The following is a 15,171-nucleotide window of genomic DNA, read 5'->3' on the forward strand; positions in this document are numbered from 1 at the left end:
TGCGTATGCGAAAAGTTTGACGCGTGCCATTCATGGTGCTTACCTCTGATCCCCAGCATGTATGGCAGCGGCTATCCGGGCTACACAGGGCGCGGCGTCGCGGGACGTAATTTCCCCTTCTACTACTGGCCGATCGTCTTTGGCGCGGGCTATTATGGGGGAGTGCACTACATCGACGAGGGCAGGAAAGAGGTGAGTTAACTTCGTCGCTCGATCGTCGCGCCACACATCTGACCCCTATTTCCAGTACGGTTCGCCTGACAATTCGTCTCGTCCGGGCGGTGCGCAGACCACGGTTTCGTTCGCGTCTGCCTCGGGAAACACCACGCTTTGGGTGGTTGCCGATAACACGACGACGACGTCGCTTATTGACGAGGTGTACTCCAAGTGTGCTTCATCGCTTTCGAACTCGACATCGAGGACGGTGACGGCGTACAACAACACCCCGCCGGCTGAGTCCATCGTGCAATACTACCGCGCTTCCAGTGTGGCGCTCGCGCTGGATGGGTACAACAACACCGCTGCCCTGTCCAACGACGACAATGCTACGGCGACACCATTGCCAGGGTGGCGCGACACGAACATGTTGGACTGTGTGAATACCACCATCGGTGCGGCCGTGCCATTGGTGAATGCAGATGGGGAGAACAGTGCGATAGCGATGAGGGGTGCATCGGGGTCAATGGGAGCGGTGGCGGCGTTGGCGCTGGTCCTTTTCTCCCTCATTTCGCCGTGGTGACCCGGACGATTGAAATGAGGGATACTGACCATTTCATGACTATTCGTGGCTACCTTTATATAGTCTTTATTTCGCGACGACAATTCTACTCGCCTACTCTTCTCATCCCCGATAGCTTGGCAATGGAAGTTAGAAAGCTCAACTTCCCACGGTTCGTATCATGCCAGCCACGTGCGTTGAATGCAACTGTGGCTTCTGCCTGGCTTCTTCCGAATCTCTCATGTGCAGTCTCATAGAAAGCTCTCTGGTCGTCACTTCAGCGTACGAAACCCATCATGTCTCTGTTGGAACCACTATCGCGTGAACAGGTACGCAGCAGGACCCGCGCAGGGACAACAAGACCCGCACCTCAGCGTCCGGAGCTCTAGAAAACCTTGCTTCGCGCCTCATCTTCCGCGTCATCCAGAACAAGCGCGATACAGGCGGGTCACGCGCGTCGCAACAGAGGTCCTGGGGCGCGCTTCTTGCGTGCGATAGCCCTCTGGTCTCCAGCCGAGAAGCACTCGCGGGGGTGGGAAGGATCATGGTATCATGCGCGAGAGGGGGACGGCTGCGGTCACATAAAGATGCCCAGCACTTGCTGCGCGCACAGAGCATCTTCCCGACGACCCAGGCGAGGACTGAGACGATGAGCGCCCCGCCAGTGACGATCTCCTCGCATACGACCGCGTCGCACCCGCGGCCGCACATCCTCTACACCGTGCGCGTGGGCGAGGGCAAGCCCATATTTCGTCGATACTCAGAGTTCGCTGCGCTCGCGGCGGCGTTGCCAGGCTCGTTCTCGCTGCCGCCGAAGCGACTGCTGACGACGACGTTCGTGCCGTCGGCGTGGGCGGACGACGCGCTGATCGCGGAGCGGAAGGCGGGGCTGTCAGCGTTCCTCAATGACGTCCTGCGCGTCCCGGAGCTGTCAGCGCATCCGGCGCTCAGGGAATTCCTCGGGCAAGCAGGGACAAGCAAAGGCGCATTCGACCCCGAGGACGCCTTGCCTTCGACCATGTCGCGTAAGGACGCCTTGAATTTCAAGACGAAGGCGGCGTCGCAGATCGTCGGCGCGTACTATCCAGGTGAGCAACTGAGAGCACCCTCGACGACGTTCGGGCTGACGAGCACGCAGACTGGAGTACGGGCACCATCGCGCCCGAGAACATCGACTTCTCGAAGTACGACCTGCTCTTCTTCGCGTTCGCGACCCCGAACCAAAGCAACGGTCTCAACTGGGATGACGGAAGCCAGAGCACGTTGCAGCGCCTGGTGAGCGCGGCGCACGGCGCAGGGACGAAGGTAGGCCGATTATCTACAGAGCATATACCCAGCTTGAACTGCTACAGGTCGTCCTCTCAGTCGGCGGCTGGGGCGGAAGCTATTGGTTCTCGAATGCGGTCAGCAGCAAGGTACGCGCGATTTACCTCTCCTCCAGTCCTTCTGCCTTATATTCTCCTTACGACACCCTGGCCTTACTGTTTCCATGCGCATATACCCACCTCGACGCACCCCAGCATGCGCATTTACTTTTCTTCCCCAGGGTAACCGCTCTGCATTCTCCTCCGCTCTCGCCGACGCTGTCAGCCAATACAACCTCGACGGCATAGATATCGACTGGGTGCGTCAATTCGATGCGTTTAAGTCTCGCTTCTCATCAGTCCTTTAGGAATACCCGAACTCTGAGGGCGCTGGCAATCCGTAAGTTGAAGGCCTCTTCTATGCGCATACACTCATCATGATCTCCTCTATACTGATAGTCATAACGCCGCCGACGCCGCGAACCTCCTCACGCTCCTCAAGGACATCCGTAAGAAGATTGGTGTGCTAGATTGTCCTTGAAATATCATACTTCTTCCTGACCATATGTAGGTGATGACAAGACCATTTCAGCGGCAGTTGCGCACCTGCCGTGGATTGGGGACAATGGGTCGCCATTAAGTGATGTGAGCGCCTACGCATCAGTGATGGACTGGGTTGGGATCATGTAAGTGTTTTGCGACACTTCTTGTCGCGGAGCTCATGGCACTGAACTTTGCATAGGAACTACGACGTGACTGGCGCAAGCGCGCATCCAGGTCCTAATGCACCTTTGGGTATGTAGAAGGCGTCTTGAGAGCACTTCCCCTTCTGCACCCTTGCCAGCTCATTGCTCTGCTCCTCGGCGGTCGCTTCATGTGCTGATCTTCTTACCAAGGCAACCTTTGTGGCACATCTGCGCATCCAGAAGCCTCCGCTCAAGCTGCCGTCAAGCAATGGACTGGCGCGGGCTTCCCGGCGAACAAGCTGATGCTTGGCGTGCCGTACTACGGCTACGTGAGCCAGGTGAGTCGGTGGTTCTACCCCGCGTATGCTCGCGTTTGGGCGCACATTGCTGAGGAGTACGCATCGTAGAGTTCGGATACGACGCTCACGGGTAGCTTCGCGCCCAAGGCGCACGCGGGTACGAATGCGGAGGTTACGAACGGCGGGCAAGAGGTCCTGTCCGAGGGCTCGTCGGATGGACTCCTGTATGCTCCGCATCCGCATATGAAGGCATCACCCGCCGACTCGGGTGAATCGACGAAGCAGGCAGGGAACGGCACGACGACTCGGAAGGAGGCCGCCAAGCAGCCTATTACCGTCAAGGCGGACCTCTCTTCGTACTGGGGCCAGCAGGTTGCCTTCTCGACCCTCGTTAGCGCAGGCGCGCTCACGAAGAAGAGCGACGGGAACTATGGCGAGGCTGGTGGGTTTACGATGGTGAGTGGAATTGTCCACTATCGCTGTCGCGCGAACTTCCCGCTTCCCCCCCCCTCCTGCCTTTTCCTTCCTTCCACTCCCCTTCCCTCGTCTCCTCCTCGCTGCCGCTAAACAACAACGCAGGCCTGGGACAACTGCTCCGACACGCCCTTCCTGTACAACACGTCTGCGCAGACGGTCGTGACCTACGACGACACATACTCGCTCAACTCGAAGGCGGCCTACGCGCGCGATGCGGGGCTGGCGGGCGTGTTTGCGTGGTCGCTGGATCAGGATGATGGGACCTCGTTGGTGGTGAGCGGCATCTTCTTTTCTCCTTTTGTGTGGGCAGGCGGAGGCGCATATGCGACCGAAACTCGTGTAATGCGGTGAACGAGGCAGCCGTTAACTGGGTCGCGGTCGGACCTTCCAGCTATGTCAGTCTTCGTCCACGATACTGAAATTCACGCAGGGCGCTGTGCGTTCAGGGCTTGGGAAGTAAGCACCGGGGGAAGATGAAGGCTCGGAGCGAGACTGTTCGGGTGTTGGTTCCGAAGATTACGACCAGAGCGGTAAGCGCTCTTTCATGACGCGACGAGGTTTGGTTTTGGACTGTATTTGGACGGTAAATCGGAATCGAATTGCACACTGTCGTCTCGTTCGTCGGCGCCGGAAAACGCCGTGGTGCGTAGGGGCGGAGACAACTTCTATTCGATGAGGAGCCTCCTGGAGGATGGTCAGCGCTACCCTCAAGTCCCCGTAAAGACACACATTCAGCCAAGCCACGGTCGGGCACAAGAAAGTCCAACACCGCAAGCTCGTCTGGCCCATGAACCTGATCATGCAGAAGAAGACACAATCTCCCGCTAGCGGGACAGAAGTCGAAATCTCGCACTTGCGGCATCAGGTCAAGCGTGAGAGGGGCCATGGCGGGCAGCGCTGCTGTCCCGTCCATTGTCGCGCGATACGTCATGCACGAGACCTCGTCTATGGAGTCGTGAAAGACGACAAACATGTGGCCCTCGCAGGATGCGACGACCGGACCGGCGGCGCTGAAGTTCTCGTCTTCGACGGTCCGCGGGATCCTGGCGCGGTAGAGGGGATACTGGCTAGGGAGGACGCCGACGTGCGAGGGGTCTACCCAGATGACGGGCGCCATGTCGAAGTGGTGGAGGTCGCGGAAGCCGAGGAGGGTGAACTCGGAGGAGGCGGGGAATTTGTAATACCAGGGCTTCTGAACGAGCCACGCTTCCGTGTAGTCGTCCTCCGCGGGGGTCATCGTGATGGGGAGGGGGGCGCACTGCTTGGGCAGGTCGGTGAAGCGGATGCGGCGTCCGTGGGCGGTTGTGATTTCGTGAAATTCCGTGAGCTTGGTCAGCCGGATGCGTGTGCGGTCTGGGAGGATCACGCTCGTTCCAGAGAGGAACGCCTGTGAGTTCTGTGAGTTGGAGTCAAGGACCAAGGAAGCCGATTTCGCAGGACACACTGACTTCGCCGCTGCGCTGGGTGTCTAATCTTGCGAACTTGTTGAGTCGGTAATCCCAAACTACCGGCGTACTGTCTACACCTTCGATAGCACTCAGAACGACGTACGTATCGGACATAGACCTAGTGCGAGCCAGAAAGTCGCAGTGCAGTCTAGACAGAAGGCGCACGCTTAGACGACGATTGCCTGACCTGGCTGTGAAGTCCACTTCGAAGACGCCTACAACATGTGCGCTGTATTTCACTCAACGGCGCGCTCCAAGCCAGAACCATGTATGTTACTCACTGGTACAGCGCAAAGATGATTCTCCCGGGCTCCTTCGCTTCATATATCATGATGTTGCATCCCATTGAAGAGGGCTCCTCCGGTTCCTTCAGCAGCTCATCGAGGGTCTTGACGTACAGCGGAAGCGGTCGAACGCCGCAATACGCGTTCTGGCCGAGATCCCAGATGTGGAAGTGCCTTTTGGAGGTCGCGAGCAGGAAGCGACCGCCGGGGACCAGGGAGAAGAAGTTGAAGTGGTCCTCCCCGTAGCTGGATAACGGGCGTTCGCCAGGAAGTCGGAGGGCCAGGGCTTGCCTTGCCAGTGGCGAAAGTCTGCGCTCTGAGTTGCCGGTGAAGTCCGCGCGCGGGCCGCTCCGCGAGCGCAGGAGATTGAGGCAGCGCAGAGGGGCGGTGGCCGCGTGCTCCAGCATATCTAGAGACATGCCCTCGAGGTCGTATGTGGCGAGGAACACGCCGTTCCTTTTGCACATCTCACGGACTGCCGCCGTCCATATCGGCCGCGCGTTAGTCAAGGACTGTAGGTCCTTGCAAGTCTATCCGGCACAGAATGAGCAGTGAAATTCATTCAGTGATATCTCGATGATCTGTACCTTTCGTAAAGCGATGATATCTTGTGGTAGCAGATAACTGACGATGATCAAGAAGATATCGAACGGGAGATTGTTCAGCGCGGGTTTTGCCACCTGCAGTCCAAAATATCCCGAGATGGAACGAGAAGCAAGCCAGCGATATACTGGGTCCATCTTTGCTGTTGCTGTAGCTCAGAGCTCCTGTCGCAGTGGACGTTGAAGTCAAGTTACTCGATCGGGCGATCGGCCGGCTTGTATTGCGCTGTTTGGCCGCATCCCCCGTGGAGTCCGACGGCGTTGTGTTTCCAAGCATACGGGCGTCTACAGCAGCAAGAGACATGCACATCGCTTTGGTGAGCCAGGATAGTCCTATATGAACTAGTACCGGACATGAAGCTGGGGGAGAGCAATCAGCGAAGGCCGTCATCAAGAGCATTGTCAAACTCACCCCCAGCGTCACAATGCTCGATCAGTAACCACGCTGCTCTCGAGTTATTGCAAGCAGTGAGTATATACGTCTGCCCTCCTTCGTCCTCTCCTCTTCGTCTTGAACGTCATAACTACATCAGACCGAGGCATGAGCCCTGAAACCAGGTCAGCTTTGGAGGGCACTGAAATACGACTATTTACGCACCTTTCTGCGATTTACAGCCCACGATCGGGTACAAGGAAGTCCAAAACAACAATCTCGGTGCAGCGGCCGTCATGAGTAGGCACAAGACAGACCCGTCCACTGGCAGGGCAGAAGTCCCAGTCGGCTATGGTGACACTGTCTTCGCGAGTAAGATATAGCTGGTCACAAAGCGCGCTCGGCTCTGCGGGAGAGACGACATATGCAGCGCACATGAGTGCTGAGCTATGGTCGTCAGAGAAAGCAAGCACGTTTCGCCCTTCTGACGGCGCGACGGACATAGACTCGTCGATCGAGTTCCAGAATGGCAGGGATGGGAAGCGAGCGACCGTGTAAGGGATTTGGTCTGGCATCGTAGGGGATTGTGGTGTCGTGATCTCCGCCACTGCGAGGTGAGAGCGGTGGCGCGATGTAAGTCTATCAATGGATAGAGGAGCATCACGCCTGTTGTACCACCCATCGCGCACGACCCAGACACCATACTCTTCGTCGGTGATATGGACGATGATGGGGATGTAGTCTGCCACGGACGGAAGATCTGCGCAGGAAGACAGAAGCCCAGCAATGCTAACGAGCGGAGGGATGCGATAGACATGGAGCCGGCCATCATAAGCAAGGGCAACACTGTTTCCCGATGGCAAGAATTTGGCCTGAGCGTATGCGTCAGGATCAAAATCGTCTACTTCGCAAAGATCGGGGAAGACGTACGACGCGCGGTGCATCATCCAATGCTCGCAGGCTTCCAAGAGCATTTTCGCGATAGTTCCAGATCAGAGTCACCGCCGTGTCCATGTCATGTTCATCCAGTATGACAAGATCCTCGGAGACATCCATTATGACAGTATCAGACTCCCAGTTTAAGTGGATGACTCCGACCGTCTGGACATCTATCAGGTCGCTAGTCGTTGTCGAAAAGTGGAGCTCAAGTACAAGCACGCCATGGGACCTGTTGAAGTACGACTGTTGATGAGATTTCATGCGAAGATGGCCTATGGAATTCACGTACCTTGGTCCAGAGGACGTGAAGACAGCCACGAATTTACCAGCCTGCCTTGATTCACACACGGTGAAGAGGGCAAAGGATGGCTCAGCGTCACTTCGCTGCATACCAGCTAGTTCTCGGAGCCCTTGACAGAATATAGGGAGAGGCTTCATTCTCTCGTAGCCGCTTCGTCCAAGATCCCAGACGTGGAAATGCCGCTCGGAGGTGGCTGCGAGAAAGCGGCCGCCCGGAACCAGGCAGATCACGGTGAAGCCGTCATGCTCAGCGAGAGGTGAGGACGACGTGATGGTCTCAGGCAATCGCATGAGGAGGGTGCGCTTCGACAGAGGCTTTATAGTAACGTCGCTCGGAGATGTACTGGAGTGCTTGTGGATAAGGCGCAAGAAGCGGCTTGGTGCAGTGGCCGCATGTTCCAGTTCCTCCAAAGACATGTTTTCCAGGTCGAAATTGGCTCTGAAGACTAAATTTCTGGCGCACATCGTGCGTACGGCCGTCATCCAAATCGAGCGTGATTGCGTCAGCCGTAGAAGCGACCTGCAAGTCTGCTATGCAATCAGTAATCAAGCGAGACTTGCACCTGTCCATGTATACATACCTTACGTAGCGATACTATGTCTTCTGGTAGTAGGTATTCCGTGATAACCAAGAGCAGGTCCAAAGTAAGGAATTCAGTGAAGGACGGGGCGGGCATCGGCTGAATACTTTGCGCTGACATATTGAGGAAAGAGAGCCGCGTCTGCGCCATGTATTAGCTATGACGGGCTCGCTTAGCTGGGTGCGTTGTGCTCGAAGATGAGGGTCGGGAACAAGAGACGCGCCGACGCGCCTCCGTGGCGGTGCATCTACGCCGATCGTGTTTGTCACACGGTCACATGCATGCCGCATGGTTCAACTCGAACCTGGAGTAAACATGGCCACCTCTTCGAGGCCTGCGGCCACAACGGCAGGCTGTAATCGACTTCAATGCTCGCTCATTATAAATCATGCGCAGAGGGTATATTGAACGTCAAAGCGTGAGCGAAGCATACAAATACAACCCGACAGGGTACGAAGTAACCCGCGGAGATCGAAGGCATAGTAAATCCCATGTACAATACTACTGAGGCGGCGAGGAAGCATTAGCTAGGAGAGTAACAACAACGTAAAGGGAGAGAGAACAGATAAGCTAAAGCTAAACGAAGGTGCGCGACGCGGAACCGCGAGCGAGGGTCATGAGAAAGCACGTAAGTCAGTATACAGGAAAACATGCTATGTACAGTGCCGCCCAGCGTGTATTTGCGGCACGGGCCCGTGGTTGTCGTTATCGAGTTGGGGGTAGGGTATGAACGCGTGCACACGAGACATGAAGTACAGAAGGTAAGGGTTGGAGCGAGCACCTAAGGACTGCGTCAGTCCGCAGCGAAAAGCCGTCTACGTGAGTACGCACCCCTCGTGAACGATGCATCCTATCCTCTCACCACCATCTCACATCGCACGATGGAAGAATTCGGCCGTGTCCTGCGCCCGATCGCACTTGGCAGCGATGGAGGCAGCGACGTCAACCGCGCTCTGTACGAGGGGCCGGATGGGCGACGTTTGCGGTGTATGCGCGAGCAAGTCTGGAAACGTGTCAGTCAGCCGAGTCGCTCCGTACCCTTCACACGAACGGACACTGACCTCGATACAGCAGCACGTATCGCATGACGCGCTGCGTGGGCAGAATCGCGAGCTCGCGCACGGTGGGCAGCTTCCGCTGACGCTCCTTCCGCTCTCTCCGCGATAACCGAGGGGCGGGATCCTGCGCTTTCCCTGAACCGTGTTCCTTCGCCTTCCCGGAGCCAGTTTCCTTGCCCGCGTCCCGCCCGTCCACACCTCCCTCTTCCTTCCTTGCAGACGAGAGCTGCATCTGCAGCGCCGAGAATGAAGGAACACTCTTCCGCCACGCGTGCGTTCGCCTCCCCGAGCTCTTATGCGAAGCCAGGGATGGCCGCTCCCCTCCCGACTCCGCGCTCGCATTCTCGACCGCGCCTTCCTGCGATGCATCCCCCTGCTCCGGTGCTGGCTGCTGCTCCTTCGGGTCCACATGCTGCTCCCTCGACTCCTCCTTGTCTGCGTCAGGCTCCTCGCTGGCTTGAATGATCGATGACCTTCGCCTCACCCCCTCCGTGAGGATACTCTTGCTCAACCTCCGCTTCGAACGCCCGATGCTCGCGCCACCGTTCTCACTTGGCCCAACAAACCACCCGCCGACGACGCCGCACCAGCGTACATAGGCGCCCTCGACGTCCTCGCGGTGTGTGATGAGCGCCTGGCAGGCGACCGCGGGATTCGGCGGCTCCGGCCGCTTGTGCTCGCCGCCGCGCCTCCTGGCGCCGCCCTCGCTCGCGTCGGCCTCCGAGCTTGAGCGGCGGTGCCCGTCGGGCAGGTCATGGCGCCCTTCAATGGATCGCACGAGGCCGTCGCAGACGTTGACGAGCTCCTGGACGTATGTGCGCATGAGGGGCGGGGCAGGCGTCTGGGTGCTGCCGGGGACGAGCAGCAGGCGCAGCATCGAGACGTAGTGCTTCTCTGTGACGAGCAGCTCGGTAGTGATGTGGAGCAAGTGGGTATGCGCTGCGTCCGAGGGGAGGGGAATGACTCGAAGGGATGAGTACGTCTTTGACTTGGATGCGCTGCGCGCAAGACCGTCCCACTGACCATGACCCAGCGAGCTTGTACCAGCGCTGGTACCGGGCGTGGCCGTCTCCGGCTCATCGTCCTGGTCGAAGACATGGTCATCGCGCTCGTCCGAAGACGATTCGTCGCTTCCTCCCGCCACCTCGAATATCCTCGGATGTCCAGACATCGACCCGAACCGAGTACGTGTCGGGGGCGACGATACCGCTTGACGGTCGTGCACAGCGGGGACAGGGCTCATGACCGAAAGGGGACGGAGCTGGGGACGGCGGGGCGCATGCATGGAGTTCACGCGCTGCTGCCTGGGCTCCGGATCCTCCTGCTCGCCAGGCGTCGGCGGCAAGCTCTTGTCCTTGACGCCAAAGTAGCTTTGCTGCTGGCGCTCCGCGGCGCGCCCGAAGTACGCGAGGGACGGCATCGACGGCGAGGGTGGGAGCAGGGTCGACGACGGAAGCGGCTTGTTGGCCGCGACCGCGAGAACCTCTGCCGCTTTCTGCTCTTCCTCTTCGTGCTCAGATTCGCCCCAGTCGCTCTCGTCGCTCGCCTCGTCGCCAGGAGTTCGTGGCTGATCGAGCGCGCTGACAGTCCATCGCCTCATGGCTCGCGTACTCCTGACATCGGATGCGGATGGACGAGCACGTAGCTCGGGTCGATCCGGAACGTGTAGATGGGAGAACGCGTCGTCGCGTTCGTCGCGAGGTGAGCAATATTGACAATCGGCGACGGGTAAGGGTGGTAGGTCCATATCCATCGGAGAGTCTGCGAGGACGGGGGAATTCGATGGTGATTCACGCGCCTGCAGTGAGATAAAGGCGTTGGCGGTCTGAGCGCAGTCAGTACGCTATCAACCTACATGACAGGATCACGTACCGCTGTAATCCCACCAAGCGTCGCACTGTGCTCACCCGGAGGTGTGTTAAGCCAAATAGGTGATCGAGGGTTACCACTCGCGCTCTTAGGTTCCGTACTCGACCTCTGGGAGTTCGTCTGGGAAACCCACGGTCAGCACGATATATGACGAAGATATGATGGAGGTAAGAAGACAAGCGGAGAACACGCGTTTCTGCTGCTGATCGCGTAGGCCACCTCCATCGCGGCGCGCGGGCCTTGACAATCATCTCGCACTGTCGTTCGCTCCAAAACGCGTCCTCGCAGCCCCACTAGACGCGGTCACGTTGTCGCGACGGCGCGCTAATCACCGGAAGTAGACCCGGATGGGTCAAATGACAATAGAGGTTACGTTCTGGGAAAGGTGCCGCGGAGGCAAAGACGACAAGTAGCGTGCCACTCACCATGAAAGAGTCCAGGAGATGCACAGAGGGACGCCGCGACTTCTTGACAAGCTTATTATGCGCGCGACCGGTCGATGAGACGGACGACGTGGGGCTAATCGTGCTTAGCCGGTTGACTGAGCTATGCTTGGACGTCCAGGATGAAGACGGCGATGGTGGTAGTGGCGAGAGCATGCGAAGTGCGTCCAGAGATCCTCGTGAAGCTGATCGCGTCGCAGGCGAAAGCGACTGATCGAGCATGACCTCGAGAGCTGCACTCGGGGCCCGCCAGGAGTCAGAGTCAGAGTACGACCTGCGATGCGCAGGCGTGAATTGTGAGCTGCCTGACCTCCTATGGGGCAGGTCGGCAACGCCGTCACTAGCAGAAGTGGGCGAAGGCGTTGGCGTTGGGGAAGCTGAAGTTGCCTGAGCGTTACCAGTCCTAGGTGTGGATGAACCATCGCTGGAAGCAACGATAGGGCTCGTTGATGGTCCAGCGACCGCTTCTTCATAAGCAGGCAGTCGCTCAGGGACGCCGGCGGTGGCAGAAACTGCAGACGCAGACGCTTCACTAACCACATGCGTCGATGCTCCGGTGTACGCCAGGATATTCGTCCGCATCGTCTCGCTGCTCCTCGTATGCATGCTGCTACTGCCCGCCCGCATCGTATCGACGCTCTTCCCGCGCAAGGTGTCCGCGCGCGCCTTGCCCTTCTCCTCATTCGCCCACTTCCGGTCCTCCATCAATTTGCGGAATTCCTCCTCCATCACCGTCGCCGACACACACGCATCGTGCCCAATATCTGTCCCCCACTCCCGTCCATCTTCCTCCGTCGACAGCGGGCTGCACGGCGTGTTATCGACCTCCTCCCCGTGCCCCGCCACACTCTTGCTCTTCGTCATGCTCGCCCACGACGGTCCTCCGTGCCCTGGTTCGCTATTCGCGTAGCCCTCGCCCAGGCTCATGCGCCCGCCCTGCACAGAAGAGTCGTCCACAAAGAGCGCCTCATTCGCCCGCACGCCCACGTCCGGCGTCGCCTTCTTCTTCTTCCCGCGCGCGAAGTCCGAGATGCGCGAGAGGAAGGATGGGCGGCGCGGTTTGTCCTGCGCTGCCTGGATCTCGTGGTACCCCGGGCCCTGCTCGCCCTTGCTCTTGTTGCTGGTCGTAGAAGAGCGACGAACGAGGCCGAGCTCCGACCCTGCCAGTTGCAGACTGTTCTTCGACGCAGTGGGCGGGTGCTTCCGTTTCAGACGGCGCGGCGAGCTCTTGAACTCGCCATCTTCGCCGAGGACGCGCTGCTCTGCCATCGACACGCGCGAGGAGGCGCGCTGGTCGGTGAGGGTCAGGCGGCGGCGCATAGAGCCGGTGGGAGGTGCGGCGTCGCTGTTACGGTGTGTGGCGCTCGGCTGAGTGTGATACGGCAGCGGTGGAGGATGGGAATGGAGCATATGCGCGTACTCCGCTTGCTCAACTTGGCTGATAGGCAGCTGACTCGCAGGTGGTGCGATATCTACGCGGATTTGTACGGGACTTCTGCGAGGCGAGTAAGACGCGTCGGTGAGGGCCTCCCAAGGGTCCTGGGATAGGCCATGCCCTCTGCCATGTTCATAGCCAGATGGTGGTTGTCGACCTTCTGCATAGTTCATCGCGTTTTCGCTACCTGCCTGATACCAGTGACTGTTGGTGGAAAAGCTGCGTCGTGGCGGACTCGATAGGTGGCCGTGGACGCTCGGAGCTACAACGCTCGTAGAGACGCTTCGTGAGGGTGCGGAGTACGAAGCGTACGCCCCAGAGGAAGTCGAAGGCAGGTCGTAAGGCGAGGATGAAACGTGGATCGATGGCGGCGAGTGGTGACTCCAAGTAACAGGATGATCGCTTGACGCTAATGAGGAGCTGCCAAGCGACGGCGATGCATAGCTGACAAGGGACGGCGACGAGGTGCCGTCAAGAGCCTGCGATGCATTGCTGCTCGTCTCGGGCATGTCAGGCGGGAAGACCAGGGTTGGTAGCGGGGGTACTGGCTCGACTGGTGAGCGCGAGATCGAGCGCGACCGAGCAAGGGAGGCAGTGGAGGACGCCGCACTTGGCGAGTGCATGGGCGAGTACGGCGAACGCGGCGTGGATAAGCCGCTTGCTCTTGATGGCGATCTACTGGGTGGGGAGACCGCGGGGTGTGGCGGGAAGATGCTCGTGCTCGTGGGAGGCTCGCGCGGGGATGACGGTTGGGGACCAGGTAATGGGGGTGCCTCCTCGCGCGTCTTCTTCCCACTCTTCCTGCGCCCGAAGCTGAGCGAGCGCTTCCTGCGCGTCATACCGTCCGCCTGTCAATTCGTTAACGTTACGAACGCAGCTCATGTGGCGCGCGGACGCACCTGCCCTCCCATGCTCATCCTTCGCGCCAGAGATGAGCTACTCTCGGGCTCCTCGCTCGCTGGCGCCGACTGTCGCCCGCGGCGGGAACCACTGTCCGCGCGGGAAGTATTGCTCCGAGTGGTATATTGATCGGAGGGCCCCACCGCCGCGACACGCCTTCCTTCGAGCGCCATCTCCCCGACGACGTTAGCGTGATAGGTAGACTGTCTGGCAGGGTGATTGTCGCCGCTGAGGTCATAAGGGAAGTTGCTGTTCTCCACGTCTTCTTCGACGATGAAGCTGAACCCGTGCGGTGGCTGTGAGGGAAGCGCGAGGTCGGAGGTCGAGTTCAGCGCGATGGAGGTGCGTGAGCCAGCGCCCGCGCGCTGCTTTCCCTTCCGGCTGCCGTGTCGAGGCCCATCCCCCTCCGCATCGGTCCCCTCCTGGACTCCGGCGAGGTAGCGCTTGATCGACTTGCCCTTGCGCAGCTTGTTGCGAGGCGGAGTGGCGGAGGGGTTCGCGGACAAGGGGTCTTGGCTCGGGCTGGACGCGTACGAGGACTGGGTGGACACCCTCGCTTGCCTATGCAGGTGCGGATTCGAGTGGAGAGAGCCGGAAGACGAGGCCGGCATGTGTGATGGGACGATGAAGGCAACCGAGGACGACCTCCCGGGGGACTGCGGGCTATAGGTTGAGGAGTAGGAGTGCATCGTGATTGCGCGAGTCGCTTCAAACGTTGCTCCACTGAAGATCCTGCTAACGAGCGCGCTAGAGGTCAGAACATGATGCGAATGTACCGCGGTAAACGCACGTTCAAAGCTTCCGGCCACTACTACGCGTCCTGACACAGGGGATGGTCGTTTGAGGTGGAGTCAGACGGTCCAGGCGCGGGCGGGGTATGGGCTGAGGCTAGGTATCGAAGGAATGGAAAAGCGAAAGCAGAGATCGCCGACGGAGGCCTGGGTACTGGTTCAGGAATGGCCGTTCCGCGCCATATGAGAGAATAATCGCTATAAGTTAAGAGGGACTGCCCCTTTCTATGAGGAGACAGGGTTTCGAGTAGCAAGGGTGGTCACCGTGGGGGACAAGCAGCAGACGCGCTCGTCGCCGTGCGGCCGTTTTTCACGCAATCGGCATTTCACAACCAAGTGTACGCATATGATGTCATCTCTCCGTATGTCGCTGCCGACCTTCGAGCGCAGTGAGGGCCTCGCCGTCTACTTCAGCCCAGGCAAACACGGGGCTGGTCCTTCTAGTGTACTTTTCATCAGACTCTTAAGCAACATTGTGAAAGCATCCAGGTCTAAGGGCTCAGATGACTTCAGTTCCGTCTCAAGGCAACAGCAGACTCGCATGGGAAGGGGAAATAGGCCAAGATATGGGGAAACTCTTCTCTGGCTTTTTCCAGGCAAAATACTACCTTCAAGCCGGCTCAACTCCGGATGCAAAATCGCCGCGGACGGAAGTTCAACTTGG

At 58.9% G+C, this 15,171-nt stretch overlaps 5 protein-coding genes across 5 annotated transcripts; 2 read left to right on the forward strand and 3 right to left on the reverse strand.

Moving 5' to 3' along the window:
- Window positions 1-57: 57 nt before the first annotated feature.
- SCHCODRAFT_02520694 (uncharacterized protein) lies at window positions 58-739 on the forward strand (the record flags this gene model as incomplete). The annotated part of the gene is made up of 2 exons (XM_003026358.2): window positions 58-192; window positions 248-739. The coding sequence occupies 2 exons, from the start codon at window positions 58-60 to the stop codon at window positions 737-739; spliced, it is 627 nt and encodes a 208-aa protein (XP_003026404.1).
- A 254-nt stretch (window positions 740-993) lies between these two features.
- On the forward strand, window positions 994-4,249 carry SCHCODRAFT_02644666 (glycoside hydrolase). Its single transcript, XM_003026357.2, has 13 exons — window positions 994-1,806; window positions 1,857-2,023; window positions 2,071-2,133; window positions 2,265-2,342; window positions 2,391-2,422; window positions 2,482-2,543; window positions 2,594-2,708; window positions 2,765-2,817; window positions 2,919-3,046; window positions 3,116-3,463; window positions 3,587-3,757; window positions 3,915-4,167; window positions 4,213-4,249. The coding sequence occupies exons 1-12, from the start codon at window positions 1,368-1,370 to the stop codon at window positions 3,942-3,944; spliced, it is 1,686 nt and encodes a 561-aa protein (XP_003026403.2). The 5' UTR covers window positions 994-1,367; the 3' UTR covers window positions 3,945-4,167; window positions 4,213-4,249.
- Window positions 4,027-5,956, reverse strand: SCHCODRAFT_02520808 (uncharacterized protein; the record flags this gene model as incomplete). The annotated part of the gene is made up of 6 exons (XM_003026271.2): window positions 4,027-4,149; window positions 4,212-4,871; window positions 4,933-5,050; window positions 5,120-5,161; window positions 5,214-5,746; window positions 5,804-5,956. 6 exons carry the CDS (start codon window positions 5,954-5,956, stop codon window positions 4,027-4,029), a joined length of 1,629 nt encoding a protein of 542 aa, XP_003026317.1.
- A 471-nt stretch (window positions 5,957-6,427) lies between these two features.
- Window positions 6,428-8,107, reverse strand: SCHCODRAFT_01176795 (uncharacterized protein; the record flags this gene model as incomplete). Its single annotated transcript, XM_003026270.2, has 4 exons — window positions 6,428-7,063; window positions 7,122-7,359; window positions 7,420-7,958; window positions 8,012-8,107. The coding sequence occupies 4 exons, from the start codon at window positions 8,105-8,107 to the stop codon at window positions 6,428-6,430; spliced, it is 1,509 nt and encodes a 502-aa protein (XP_003026316.1).
- Window positions 8,108-8,397: 290 nt separating this feature from the next.
- On the reverse strand, window positions 8,398-14,782 carry SCHCODRAFT_02644677 (uncharacterized protein). The gene is made up of 7 exons (XM_003026269.2): window positions 14,507-14,782; window positions 13,716-14,451; window positions 11,364-13,664; window positions 10,942-11,058; window positions 9,073-10,894; window positions 8,843-9,014; window positions 8,398-8,792 (listed from the first exon to the last, which is right to left on the reverse strand). Exons 2-6 carry the CDS (start codon window positions 14,403-14,405, stop codon window positions 8,881-8,883), a joined length of 5,064 nt encoding a protein of 1,687 aa, XP_003026315.1. The 5' UTR covers window positions 14,406-14,451; window positions 14,507-14,782; the 3' UTR covers window positions 8,398-8,792; window positions 8,843-8,880.
- Between the last annotated feature and the right edge of the window lie 389 nt (window positions 14,783-15,171).

This window comes from Schizophyllum commune, assembly GCF_000143185.2.
Source record: "Schizophyllum commune H4-8 unplaced genomic scaffold SCHCOscaffold_16, whole genome shotgun sequence".
NCBI lineage: Eukaryota > Fungi > Basidiomycota > Agaricomycetes > Agaricales > Schizophyllaceae > Schizophyllum > Schizophyllum commune.

Coding starts and splice junctions, on each gene's coding strand:
- SCHCODRAFT_02644666 (XM_003026357.2), top strand. CDS start 1,368: ATGAGCGCCCCGCCAGTGACGATCTCCTCGCATACGACCGCGTCGCAC. Junction 2,423..2,481: donor TCTGAGGGCGCTGGCAATCC/GTAAGTTGAAGG, acceptor CTATACTGATAG/TCATAACGCCGCCGACGCCG. Junction 2,818..2,918: donor AGGTCCTAATGCACCTTTGG/GTATGTAGAAGG, acceptor CTTCTTACCAAG/GCAACCTTTGTGGCACATCT.
- SCHCODRAFT_02644677 (XM_003026269.2), bottom strand. CDS start 14,405: ATGCACTCCTACTCCTCAACCTATAGCCCGCAGTCCCCCGGGAGGTCG. Junction 13,665..13,715: donor GGATGAGCATGGGAGGGCAG/GTGCGTCCGCGC, acceptor ACGAATTGACAG/GCGGACGGTATGACGCGCAG. Junction 10,895..10,941: donor CGCTTGGTGGGATTACAGCG/GTACGTGATCCT, acceptor GACTGCGCTCAG/ACCGCCAACGCCTTTATCTC.